Source organism: Erinaceus europaeus, chromosome 3 (genome assembly GCF_950295315.1).
Source record: "Erinaceus europaeus chromosome 3, mEriEur2.1, whole genome shotgun sequence".
Lineage (NCBI taxonomy): Eukaryota > Metazoa > Chordata > Mammalia > Eulipotyphla > Erinaceidae > Erinaceus > Erinaceus europaeus.
The window spans coordinates 132291030-132304699 of NC_080164.1; the positions used below are offsets into that span (position 1 = coordinate 132291030).

General features: G+C 39.1%; 1 protein-coding gene across 3 annotated transcripts in view; it reads left to right on the forward strand.

Moving 5' to 3' along the window:
- COPS4 (COP9 signalosome subunit 4) overlaps positions 1-13097 on the forward strand; it is a 50588-nt gene extending 37491 nt beyond the window's left edge. The window contains exons 7-10 of one of the 3 annotated variants that reach the window (XM_007518484.2): positions 4977-5147; positions 10136-10251; positions 11318-11402; positions 12597-13097. In XM_007518484.2, coding sequence (XP_007518546.1) covers positions 4977-5147; positions 10136-10251; positions 11318-11402; positions 12597-12730 — 506 coding nt within the window. In that variant the 3' untranslated portion in view covers positions 12731-13097. The remainder of the gene's footprint in view (positions 1-4976; positions 5148-10135; positions 10252-11317; positions 11403-12596) is intronic. The other 2 variants (XM_060187991.1, XM_007518485.2) reach the window with 2 other exon arrangements.
- Positions 13098-13670: the final 573 nt, after the last annotated feature.

Below are 13670 nucleotides of genomic sequence, written 5' to 3' on the forward strand. Positions count from 1 at the left end.
ACCACAACAAGGCTACAACAACAAGGGCAACAAAAGGGGGGAAAATGGCCTCCAGGAGCGGTGGATTTATGGTGCAGGCACCCAGCCCAGCCATGACCCTGGAGGGAAAAAAAAAAAGGAAGTGAGGGGGAGTTGGGGTAGCGCTGCAGCAGGTTAAGCGCACATGGCACAAAGCACAAGGACAAGCTTAAGGATCCCCATTCCACACCTACAGGGGAGTCGCTTCACAGGTGGTGAAGCAGGTCTGCAGGTGTTTATCTTTCTCTCCTCCTCTCTGTCTTCCCCTCCTCTCACCTTTTCTTTCTGTCCTATCCAACAACAATGACATAAATAACAACAACAGTAAAACAAGAGCAACAAAAGGGAATATGTAAATAAATATTAAGAAAAGAAACTTCTTATAAAAAAAAAAAACGAAGTGAGGCAGGGCAGTAGAAGTGAATACAAATGGGCAAAGAGAAAACAATATATACACATATACTCAATCTATACCTGTGACCTTGGGAGAACTGTGGTAGTTACCACTGGAGGCTGGTGACACAGAACTTTGATGGTGGGAATCGTGTAGAATTACAGCCCTATTATCTTATAATCTGGTAAATCACTGGTGGGGGGGGTGGGGGTTCAGCTGGCAGTATTTACTTGGGACAAGCATTGTACTTTAGTTGACAGCCGAAACACTTTATGCACACTTCCTTTTTGATGCACAGATTAAAAATAATTCCTTATTACTGCCAGGACATTCCTAATTGAAACTATCGTTTTGTATATTTCTGAGTTTGCGACATAAAACTGCTGGTGCCACTTCCTTTATTTATGCTATTAAACTAGTAGATTTCATTGTTTTTGCACCAACACTGTAAATCCCAATGCAGTAAAAAAGGCAAAGGATGTCTCTATGTATTAGTTAACTGTTACTATCATTACTATTGTTTTCAGACTTTGAGACCTAATACATGTGTGATTTTGTCTTTCCTCCCTGACTTTTTCATTTAGATAGAAAGGGAAACAGCTGCCTCCAGTACCTTGACTCAGCTTTCTGGTGTTGAGTCTTGAATTTGGGCCATGTGCATGACATGGCACCCTCCCCAGTGAGCTATTCTTACTGCTCAAAGAATGTCTTTTTTTTTTTAAACTTTATTTTATTTGATAGATTTGGCAGAAAAGAGAAATTTTAGAACGAAGGATAGAAGGGGGGGAGAGAGATACCTGCAGAGAGAGAGAGAGATGCCTGCAGTACTGTTTCCCTGCTCCTGAAGTTCCCCCAGTAGGTGGGGACTGGAGGCCTTAACTCAGGTCCTTACACACTGTAATGTGTGCACTTCACCAGGCGTACCACCACCCACCCCAAGGATGTCTTTTTTTTTTTCCTAAAGATTGACTTTTTTTTTCCCATTTATTTTTTCCCTTTTGTTGTCCTTGTTGTTTTAGTGCTGTAGTTATTGTTGTTGTTGTTGTTGATGTTATCATTGTTGGATAGGACAGAAAGAAATGGAAAGAGGAGGAAAGACAAAGAGGGGGAGAGAAAGACACTGCAGACCTACTTCACCGCCTATGAAGCGACTCCCCTGCAGGTGGGGGGGCCGGGAGCCCGGACTTGAATTGAGATCCTTACGCTGGTCCTTGAGCTTTAGTGCCACCTGCACTTAACCGCTACACTACTGCCTGACTCCCAAGATTTACTCTTTTTAAAAAAAATTATCTATTTATTTATTGGATAAAAACAGCCAGAAATCGAGAAGGAATGGGGAGTTAGGTAGAGAGGGAAAGAGATAGAGACACCTGCGGCCCTGCTTCACTACTCGCAAAGCTTTCCTCCTGCAGGTGGGGACCGGGAGCTCGAACCCAAGTCCTTGCACACCACAACATGTGCGCTCAACCAGGTGCGCCGTCACCCAGCCCCAAGAATGTCTTATATTATCAAAGTAGTGCTGACCCTGCTTACCTCTTGAACAAGTATTGGGGATTCCCTTTGAGAGTCATTGTTTATTTATTTATTTATTTAGTTGGTTATTTTAGTTATTATTTGTCGTTGTTGTTGGATAGGACAGAGAGAAATGGAGAGAGGAGGGGAAGAAGGGGCGAGAAGGACACCTGCAAACCTGCTTTACCACTTGTGAAGTGACTCCCCTGCAGGTGGAGAGTTGGGGGCTAGAACTGGGATCCTTATGCTGGTCCTTGTGCATTGCACCACTTGTACTTAATCCGCTCCACTACAACCCGACTCCCTAGTATTTTATTTTATTTTTTTGCCTTCATGCTTTCTCTTAGTTACTCCCTTTAACTTCCATCTTCAAAATTAAGCACTCATATAGATTAACTTACCAATTTTTAACTTACCTGTTAAATGTATTTATCTGCCTGAGTTTATTTTAGTGTAAAAAAATGAGATAGGGAATTAATTAGCCTCCTCACCACCATTCATTTGACCTTGCATCTTTATTGAACAATCAGTTTTTTTCCCAGTTGACAACATTATACTAGGTTTCTAGACATAATATTCTGTTCATTAATTAGCCTATTTTTTACTGTATTAGTGCTGTGCTCTTTGCATTATTATAGATTTTTATGTCTAACATGACTGCTCAGTTATTTTTATTTCTAAGTTTTCTGAACTTTTTCTTTAAAATTTACTTATTAATGAGGGGAAAATACCAAAGCATCACTCTGGCACATGTGGTGCTGAGAACTGAACTTGGAACCTCATGCTTGAAAGTCCAATGCTCTAGCCACTGTTCAATCCTTTTTCTTGATCTTAGACACACGCTTTTAAAAAAAATTTTATTTTATTTATTTTCCCTTTCGTTGCCCTTGTTGTTTTATTGTTGTTGTTGTTATTGATGTCATTGTTATTGGATAGGACAGAGAGAGGAGGGGAAGACAGGGGGGAGAAAAAGACAGGGGGGGAGAGAAAGATAGACACCTGCAGACCTGCTTCACCACTTGTGAAGCAACTCCTCTGCAGGTGGGGAGCTGGGGGCTCAAACAGGGATCCTTATGCCAGTCTTTGCGCTTTGCGCCACATGTGCTTAACCCACTGTGCTACCACCTGACTCCCTACACACACATTTTTAAAGTATCATTTTTTTTCTTTTTACCAGTTCACTATTTGAATCTGTGTTATTGTGGCGCTGGAGATTTAATCTGGGTGCCTTATACATGAAAGTCTGTTGTGTTGTCACTGATGCTGTCTCCTTGGTCTCTTGATGTATCATTGAAAAAAAAAATAAGTGGGTTTGTTTATTAACACAGAGAGGGGGAGGGAGAGAGAACCAGAGTATCACTCTGGCACATGTAATGCTTGATTTCAGGACCTTATGCTTTCAAAGTTCAGTACACTAACCACTGCACCACACCCTGGGCTGCAGATACGTCATTTTGAAGTAAGTTGTAAATTGTTATGATACTTCCACTATATATATCTTTTTTTAAAATTCTTTTTTATTGAAGGGGGTTAATGAATTACACAGTACAATTGTTGACACATAGGTTAAGTCTCTTTTTTTTAATCAGAGTACTGCTCAGCTCTGGTTTATGGAGGTGTGGGGAATTGAACCTGGAACTTTGGAGCTTCAGGCATGAGAGTCTCTTTGCATAACCATTATGCTATCTACTCCCCCTCTTCCATATATATCTTCACAGATTTAACAAAATATATTCCATAAGGTGTCTTTACATAGAAACACATAAAAAAATTATATATTGATCATTTGACAAAATGTGACAAGAATGATTCATTGGAAACCTCTTTTTTTCTTTTAGTTGAATCCACAATTCAGCTTTGACAGTACCTTGTTAGAACATAAGTACCACTGGGTGGTAGACATAGCATAAGAACAATGTAGGGGGTTGGGCAGTAGCGCAACGGGTTAAGCGCACGTGAAGCAAAGCACAAGAACCAGCATAAGGATCTGGCTTTGAGCCCCAGGCTCCCACTCTGCACGGGGGGTCGCTTCACAAGCAATGAAGCAGGTCTCTAAAGTCTCAGCTTTAATCCCCAGCATCACTACAAGCCAGTGTTGAACAATGCTCTGGTAAAAAAAAAAAAAAAAAAGTCATAACCACCATAAATAAAAAGTTAATTATATTTTAGAAGAAAAATGAAATCATAGGAATTATTATTATTTTTAACCAGAGCACAGATCAACTCTGGCTTATGGTGGTTCAGGAGATTGAACCTGGGACTTCAGAACCTCAGGCACAAGAGTCTCTTTGCATAACCATTATGCTACCACCTATTTTTTTTTATACTTAAAAATATTTTTTATTACCTTTATTTATTGGATAGAGACAGCCAGAAAGTGAGAGGGAAGGGATGATAAGAGAGGGAGAGAGGCCTAGAGACACCCATAATATTGCTTTATTGCTCGCAAAGCCTTCCCTCCAGCAGGTGGAGACTGTGGGCTTGAACCTGGGTCCTTGCACATTGTAACATGTGTGCTCAACCAGTTGTGTCACTACCGGTCCCTAGGAATTCTTTTTTTTTTAATATTTATTTATTTATTCCCTTTTGTTGCCCTTGTTTTTTTTAATTGTTATTATTGTTGATGTTGTTGAGTAGGACAGAAAGAAGTGGAGAGAGGAGGGGAAGACAGAGGGGGAGAGAAAGAAAAAAATAGATACCTGCAGACCTGTTTCACCGCTTGTGAAGCAACTCCTGCAGGTGGGGAGCCAGGGGCTCGAACCAGGATCCTTATGCCAGACCTTGCACTTTGCGCCACATGTGCTTGACCCGCTGCACTACCGCCCAACTCCCACCCAGGAATTATTTTCTATTGAAAAAAGTTAATTGACAGTTGAGAAGATAATTTAGTAGAGCCATGGACTACAGTGTCTGAAGTTTCCAGCATTGATACCAGAGCTGTACTCTGATCTTTCTCTCTCTTTCTTTCTTCATTGTGAAACTAATAGAAAATAAGGGGAAAATTTAATTTCAAAAATTGTAAGAATGCTTGATGCTTAATTATTTCCCTTAGGACAGCAGCGTTCTCGGATGCTAGCTACTCTTTTTAAGGATGAAAGATGCCAGCAACTTGCTGCTTATGGGATCCTAGAGAAAATGTACCTAGATAGGATCATCAGAGGAAATCAACTTCAAGAATTTGCTGCCATGCTGATGCCTCACCAAAAAGCAACTACAGCAGATGGTATGATTATGTCTTATAAGTGTGTGGTAGTAAATAGATATCACCACTAAAAAGTATGTTAAAGGGTAGGGGTAGATAGTATAATGGTTATATAGACAGACTCTCATGCCTGGGCTCCAGAGTTTCAGGTTCAGTCCTCTGCACCATCATAAGCCAGAGCTTTAACAGTGTTCCGGTAGAAAGAAAAAAAGCATGTTAAACTTGAAGCATTGTGACTTCTTTATATATATATATATATTGCCTCTAGGGTTATCGTTGGGGCTCGGTGCCAGCACTATGAATCCACTGCTCCGGGAGGCTATTTTTCCCGTTTTGTTGCCCTTGTAGTTGTTATAGTTGTTGCATTAGACAGAGAGAAATGGAGAGAGGAGGGGAAGACAGAGAGGGAGAGAGACACCTGCAGACCTGCTTCACCACTTGTGAAACAACCCCTGTACAAGTGGGGGCTCGAACCAGGATCCTTACACCAGTCCTTGTGCTTTGCGCCATATAAGCTTAACCTACCGCACTACTGCCCAGCCCCCTTTCTGTAGTTTTTTAATGTAACATTTGATGACTAAAAAAGAAACATTATATTGACTGAAGATGAATATCATACATAATATAAGTTGGAAATAACACTATTGTAAAGCATTTTTGTGGAATGATGTACTTTTTTTAAATGTAAGGATAAAAGAATTATAGGCTATGATTTTAATGCCTGTGTTTTACAAAAGTCAAACTTTGATAAGTACCTTAATTGATCTTAAGAATCAGTTTTTAAAAGCACAGTCCCATTAGTTGAAAAAAAAAAAATTGTTATAGTAGTTTGTCCGAAGTTTCATAGTGAAAGTGTTGGTAAACCCATGTCTCATGAAATATGCTCTATCATTTTCCTAGCCCAACTATCTATCTGTCTATCTGTCTATCTATCTATCTTATGTATGATACTCCACCATCTATAAAGTTCCACTTGCCTTGCCTATGCTGATTTCATGGATGCCTGAGATGAACCCAGGGCCTCAGAGCTTTACTGCTGAGCTACTTACTTGCCCTCTAAGCTTTGATAAAATAAATAAATTAATGATTATGAGTTACTAAGTGCCTAGAAAGTTTTAGAAATAAAAGATGCATTTTTAAAAAGGTTTTCTTGGGCCCAAGTGGTGGTGCACCTAGTTGAGAGCACAGGTTACAATGTGCAAGGACCTGGGTTCCAGCCCCCAGTCTCTACCTGCAGGAGGAAAGCTTAATGAGTAGTGAAGCAGTGCTGCAGGTGTCTCTGTCTCTCTCCCTCTCTGTCATCCCCTTCCCTCTCAATTTCTGGCTGTCTCTATCCATTAAATAAGGATAATTTAAAAAAGATTTCTTTCTGTATATTGAGGGGTTAGTGGTTTATAGTACAGTTGTTGACACACGGGTAAAGTTTCTCATCTCACTATGGTAGCTGTCTATAAAACACTCTCATCCCCAACTTAGGTCCTTTTATAGCATATTTTTCTTATTTGATGAGACAGGGAGAAATTGAGAGTGATGGAAGAGGTAGAGGGACAGAGCAAAGGAGACACCTACAGCCCTGTTTCATCACTTCTGAAGCTTCCCTCTGCAGGTGGGGACCGGAGGCTTGAACCCAGATTCTTGCACATGTGCATTCAACTGTGTGTGCCACTGTCCAGTCCCTGTATGCATCTTTTTGTGTGTGTGTGTGTGATTAATACTGGAATACAAGATTGTAAAATTACAGGGTATAATTCCTTAGGCCAGTCCTTGTGCTTTGCACCATGTGCACTTAACCCACTGTGCTACCGCCCAACTCCTTACAGGGTATACATAATTCCACACTACACCCACCACCTCCAAAGTTCTATGTCCCTACCCTCCTACCTCCCAAAGATAGCACAATGTTTCTCACAAGTCTTCGAAACACTTTGCTTCTGGTTTTTTTTTTTTTTTTTGCAAGTTCATGTGTTTCAGTTTGCTAGATTCCACATTTGAGTGAAACCATTGGTAGGTGTCTTTCATCTCTTTATTTATTTTTTATGTGTTATTAATAGTTTTTTTTTTTTTACTTCCTTTACTTATTTATTTATTTTATTTAAGAAAGGAGACATTAACAAAATCATAGGATGGGGGGGTACAACTCCACACAATTCCCGCCACCCAATCTCTATATCCCATCTCCTCCCCACTAATTTTCCCATTCTCTATCCCTCTGGGAGCATGCACCCAGGGTCATTGAGGGTTGCAGAAGGTAGAAGGTCTGGCTTCTGTAATTGCTTCCCCACTGAACATGGGCGTTGACTGGTTGGTCCATACTCCCAGTCTGCCTCTCTCTTTCCCTAGTAGGGTGGGTCTCTCGGGAAGCGGAGCTCCAGGACTCATTGGTGGGGTCTTCAGTCCAGGGAAGCTTGGCTGGCATCCTGATGGCATCTGGAACCTGGGGGCCGAATGATGAAGCTGAAGGGTTGTCATTCCACACCTGAAGTCTCTGGACACAGTCTGAAGTGAAGCATGCTGGGTTGGCGCTCGTTGTGTTGATTAGGTTGTGATCAGCGGATGCAATATTATTTGATAAGAATTGGGAGAAGCATACGGGAAAGTGGGCCCTACCCTAGGGTCCCAGGACTGGGGGAAGTTTAGGCTCTGTAGTGGAAATGTGAGGTTCCTGCTGTCTTAGGGTTCAAGAAGACAATGGATAGTTATTGTTAACATCACATTATTTGGTAATTGGGTTAACTTTGAAAACTCCCTTTGTTAGACATACACTCAATTCCCCCCCGTATTAATTAAATAGTGATTTATATTACTACAATTTAATAGATGTGTATATAAACACCATTCCCACCACCAAAAGATTGTGTCCCATCCCACCCCCACCCCCCACTATTAATAGTTTTTTATAAGATTGTCAGATTACAATGTTTGACTCCATACTATACCCGCTATTGAAGTTTTGTATCCCCACCTTTCCACCTCCCAAAGATAAAACACCATGGACTTTTATGTCTATAAAAGTTTTAGACTTTTTAAAAGACTTTTATAAGTCTTAAAAACAGCGTGCTTGCTTCTGCTTGCTTCTGTTTTTTTTTTTTTTTTTTATAGTAATGGTGATAGTGGGCAGCCCTGTCTAGTACCTGATCTGAGGGGAAATGCTTCCAGTTGTTCACCATTGAGTATGATGTTGGCTGTAGGTTTGCTATATATAGACTCCACTATCTTCAGGAATTTTCCATCTATTCCTATTTTTTGTAGTGTTTTGATCATAAAGGGATGTTGTATTTTGTCAAAGGCTTTCTCTGCATCTATTGATATGACCATGTGGTTTTTGGTCTTGCTTTTGTTGATGTGGTGGATCACATTGATTGATTTACGTATATTAAACCAACCTTGCATGCCTGGGATAAACCCCACTTGGTCATGATGAACAATCTTTTTGATATACTGCTGTATCCGGTTGGCTAGAATTTTGTTCAATATTTTCGCATCTATGTTCATCAGAGATATTGGTCTGTAGTTTTCTTTTTTGGTTGTGTCCCTGTCTGCTTTTGTTATCAGGGTGATGTTGGCTTCATAGAAGCTGGCAGGGAGTATTCCAGTGTCTTCAATCTTCTGGAAGACTTTTAAAAGTAGAGGTATTAGTTCTTCTTTGAAAGTTTTGTAGAATTCATTTGTAAAACCATCTGGTCCAGGACTTTTATTTTTGGGAAGATTTTTGATAACTGTTTCAATTTCATTAGCTGTGATGGGCCTGTTCATGTTATCCACTTCCTCTTTACTTAGTTTTGGAAGTTGGTAGGTATCTAGGAAATCATTCATTTCTTCCAGGTTCTCTAACTTGGTGGCATATAGTTGTTCATAGAAGCCTCGCATGATATGTTGAATTTCTGCAGTGTCTGTCGTGATATCTCCTCTTTCATTTACTATCCGATTTATTTGGGTCTTCTCCCTTTTTTGTTTTGTGAGTCTGGCTAAAGGTTTGTCGATTTTGTTTACTCTTTCGAAGAACCAACATTTACTTTCATTGATCTTTTGTATGGTTTTCCTATTCTCAATGTTATTTATTTCTACCCTAACTTTAGTAATTTCTGTCCTTCTGGTTGCTTTAGGGTTCCTTTGTTGTTGTTCTTCTAGGTCTTTAAGATGTGCAATCAGGCTGTTTATTTGTGCCTTTTCTTGTTTCCTAATGTGTGCTTGTATAGCTATGAACTTCCCTCTTAGGACTGCTTTAGCTGTGTCCCAAATATTTTGATAGCTTGTGTCTTCATTTTCATTGAACTCTCGAAACATTTTGATTTCTTCTTTGATTTCCTCTTTGACCCAGAAGTTGTTAAGAAGTGTACTGTTGAGCTTCCACATTTTGGCACTGTTACTAATCTTTTGTTGATTGTTAAGTGTTAGTTTAATTCCACTGTGGTCTGAGAAGATGCTTGGGATGATTTCAGTGCTCTTGAATAGGCTGATGCTGTCTTTGTGGCCTAACATATGGTCTATCCTTGAGAATGATCCATGTGGATTTGAGTAAAATGTGTATTCCAGTTTCTTGGTGCTTGCTTCTGTTTTGTTTAGATTTTTTTTGTGTGTGTGCAAGTTCATTTAAATCAGATCTCTGGATTCCACATGAGTGAAACCATTTCGTAGTTGTCATTCATAATTTTGCTAAGCATAATCACTTCTAGTTATATCCGTTTTGCCGCAAAGGACACAACATTGTCTTTTTTTTTTATTGAGAGAAATATTCCATAACTTGTTTATCCAGTTATTTGTTGATAGGCATTTAGGCTGCTTCTACTCTTTGGCTGTTATGAATAATGCAGCTATGAACACAGAGGTGTATATGTCCCTTGAATTAAGTGACACAATGGGTAGAACATCAAACTTAAAGAGCTTTAAGTCCTGAGTGTGATCTAGATTGATGCTCTGGTTCTCCCACTCTGAAGTTAATAAGTAATAAAATTTCAAAAAGTATAAAATGAATTTCATACTCACAGCTGTCATATTTATATTTATTTAAGGTTCTAGCATCTTGGACAGAGCTGTTATTGAACACAACTTGTTGTCTGCAAGCAAATTATATAATAACATTACCTTTGAAGAACTTGGAGCTCTTTTAGAAATCCCTGCAGCAAAGGTATTTTCTTGTTTACCATATGTACAAAGGTAGTTAAGAGACTAAACTATCAATATATGTAATGAGAAAATAAAATATATGAAGCCCTGCTTCACCATTTGTGAAACTTTCCCCCTGCAAATGGGGACCAGGGGCTTGAACTTACGTCCTTGCACACTTTAATGTGTACAGTTAACTAGATGTGCCACTGCCTGGCCTCCTCTTTTAATTATTATTATTATTACTATTATTAATATTAAAGATTTTATTTATTTATTTATTTATGAGAAAGACAGGAGGAAAGAGAAAGAACCAGACATCACTCTGGCACATGTGCTGCTGGGGATCGAACTCAGGACCTCCTGCTTGAGAGTCCAAAGCTTTATCACTGTGCCACCTCCCCGACCACTTATTTTTATTTATTTATTTTTTATTTATACAATGGAAACACCGACAAGACCATAGAATAAGAGGGGTACAATTCCCATCACCAGAACCACCATATCCCATCCACTTCCTTGATAGCTTTCCTATTCTTTATCCTGCTGGGAGTATGGACTCAGGGTCATTATAGGATGCAGAAGGTGGAAGATCTGGCTTCTGTAATTGCTTCTATACTGAACATGGGTGTTGACAGGTCGATCCATACTCCCAGCCTTTTTATTTTATTTTATGTTCTAAGTGAGAGAAATCAAGACACTTTACTTCCATTTGTGATGTTCTGTTTGTTTTGTTCCTCCCCCCACCCTCTTTGTTTTGTACTTTGAAGGATCCATGCACTCATGCTTATTACACAGCCACATCAGTACATTGCCACTGGCCTGGCTTTTTTCTGATTGTAGAGTACATAGAGGTTCTTGTCCAAAGTCTCATAATAAGTAAGAAAAAGTTTTAGTTGAAATAGTGGAGTTTAGGCAAATTTGTAAGATTTACTGTATTTATAAGATGTAACAAATAGCAGATAAACACATGTATAAAATTTAGTTCTGGACTGCTAAACTAAGAGCTGCCAATTCTTTACTATGTGAATATCTGTCAGGTATGATAAAGTTTTTGAAAGCTTATTGTTTCCCCTTTACCTCTACAGGCAGAAAAGATAGCATCACAAATGATAACAGAAGGACGTATGAATGGATTTATTGATCAGATTGATGGAATAGTACATTTTGAAAGTAAGAGATTTTGTTATTGTCATAGTGAAATGATAATGAATTGTATATTTATGATTAAGACATAGGGAACAATTTCTTTTGATGTAATATTGTACTGTTGGAATATGTGTACTTCTTAGAGATGTAATTTATAGTATTTCTGAGAGTTCATATGCATGAACTTACACTTTCTATGCAGCAGAAAAATTAGAAACTGAGGGGCCAGACAGTGACACACCTGGTAAAGTGCACACATCACAGTGTGCGAGGACCTGGGTTCAAAGCCCCCTGGTCCCCACCTGGGCGGGAGGGAGCTTCATGAGCGGTAAAGCAGAGCTGCAGCTATCTATCTCTTGCCCTCTCTGCCCCCTCCTCTAGATTTCTCTCTGTTTTCTATCCAATAAAAAATAAATGAAAATACTTTTAAATAGTAAAATTGTAACTTCTGTATCAATTCATTCACTTATCCATTATTTATTGACCATAAACCATGTATCATACATGAAGAAATATCAGTTCCATTTTCAGTTAAGCTGCTCAGAAAACTGTCTCAGTTCCTGTTTCCTTCTTTAAGAAAAAACATCTATTTATTGATGAAAGAAAACAGTCAAGGCAGTTTAGAATATGGGAATATATTCACATTCCCCAGTAGGTGGCACTGTGAAGCTAATCAATACACATTGCTGATGAGATGGTTGGCATTAGTGATTCTGTCTTTGTTGTAGTGGCTCAGGTTGTTTGATTTTGTTTTCATGAATAAAAAAGATGATATGTATATTTTTGTCTGCATGTTGTTTTTTTTTTTGTTATTGTTTGTACTGGTGACCTGAGTATTTTTCTCATTTATTCTTAATTAGTTTATGTCTGCTAGCCAAGATTTTTGCAGTAAATTGATAAATACATAACACCATGGGCCAAGCAGTGGCACACCTGGTTAAGTGTACACATTACAGTGCACAAGGACCCAGGTTCAAGCCCTTGGTCCCCACCGGCAGGCGAAAAGCCTCATTAGTGTTGAAGCAGTGCTGCAGGTGTCTCTCTGTCTCTCCCTCTCTACCTCCCCCTCCTATCTCAGTTTCTCACTGTCTCTATCCAATAATAAATAAACAGAAATACTTTAAAATAATAAAACTGTTCTCTTTATTTTTTTGTATTCATTTGCTATGAGTACAAAGAAGTAATTTCAACTTTGTATATTGTTTCTTCTTTCTTTAGCACGAGAAGCCCTGCCAACATGGGACAAACAGATTCAATCACTTTGTTTCCAGGTGAATAACCTTTTGGAGAAAATTAGTCAGACAGCACCAGAGTGGACAGCACAGGCCATGGAAGCGCAGATGGCTCAGTGAATCCTTGCAGAACTTCTGTGCACACTACATCTTTTCACATGTCATACAGGTTAATTTCACTCTCTCCGAAGCATTTGCATCATGACCTTATGTATTTCAAACCCTTTAATGCTGGATTCCATTTAAAGAAGACATTATTAGCAGAAAGTACAGCATTAAAAAGTATGTAGTTTCCATATATTCAGGGCCTCTGTGTATCATGCTAACTCAGATGTTTTGAAGACTTTTTCTTTAAACTGAGTAAGTGAAATATCTGTGGCTAAAAAGTTTGGGATTTGTGATAACTTTGTAGTCATGTAAAATCTAAATGCATTGTGCCTCTCCAAATGTGGTTACCCTAATAAATGGAGATGTGAGCTAAATAAAAGTAGTACTTTGTTTTTAATTAGTGACTAGTTCTTTGTCCCTTTATTCCTTTCATTTCAGTGAGCACTGATTCATGCTGTACATTAAGAGATTTAAAGATTAGCCATGATGATGAGTTTCCAGGCTTTTTGGTTCACAGAGTCAATAAATTGTAGTCTCATATCAGTAGGTACACCAAGCACCTGGAGAAGAGATTTTCATTGAGAGAGAGGGAATTTTCCATCTAGCTGTATAGAAAAATATGTGGGCACAGGGACCCAGTGGTGGCACACCTGGTTAAGTGCATACATTATAGTGAACAAGGACCCAGGTTTAAGCCCCTGGTCCCCACTTGCAGGGGGAAAGTTTCACAAGTGGTGAAGCAAGGCTGCAAGTATCTCTTCTCTTGTCTCCCTCTCTACCTCTCCTTCCCCTCTCAATTTCTCTGTCTTTTCAATAATAAGTAAATAAAATATGTATTTTTTAATATTATTTATTTTCCCTTTTTGTTGCCCTTGTTTTTTATTGTTGTTGTTATTATTGATGTCTTTGTTGTTAGATAGGCCAGAGAGAAATGGAGAAAGGAGGGGAAGAC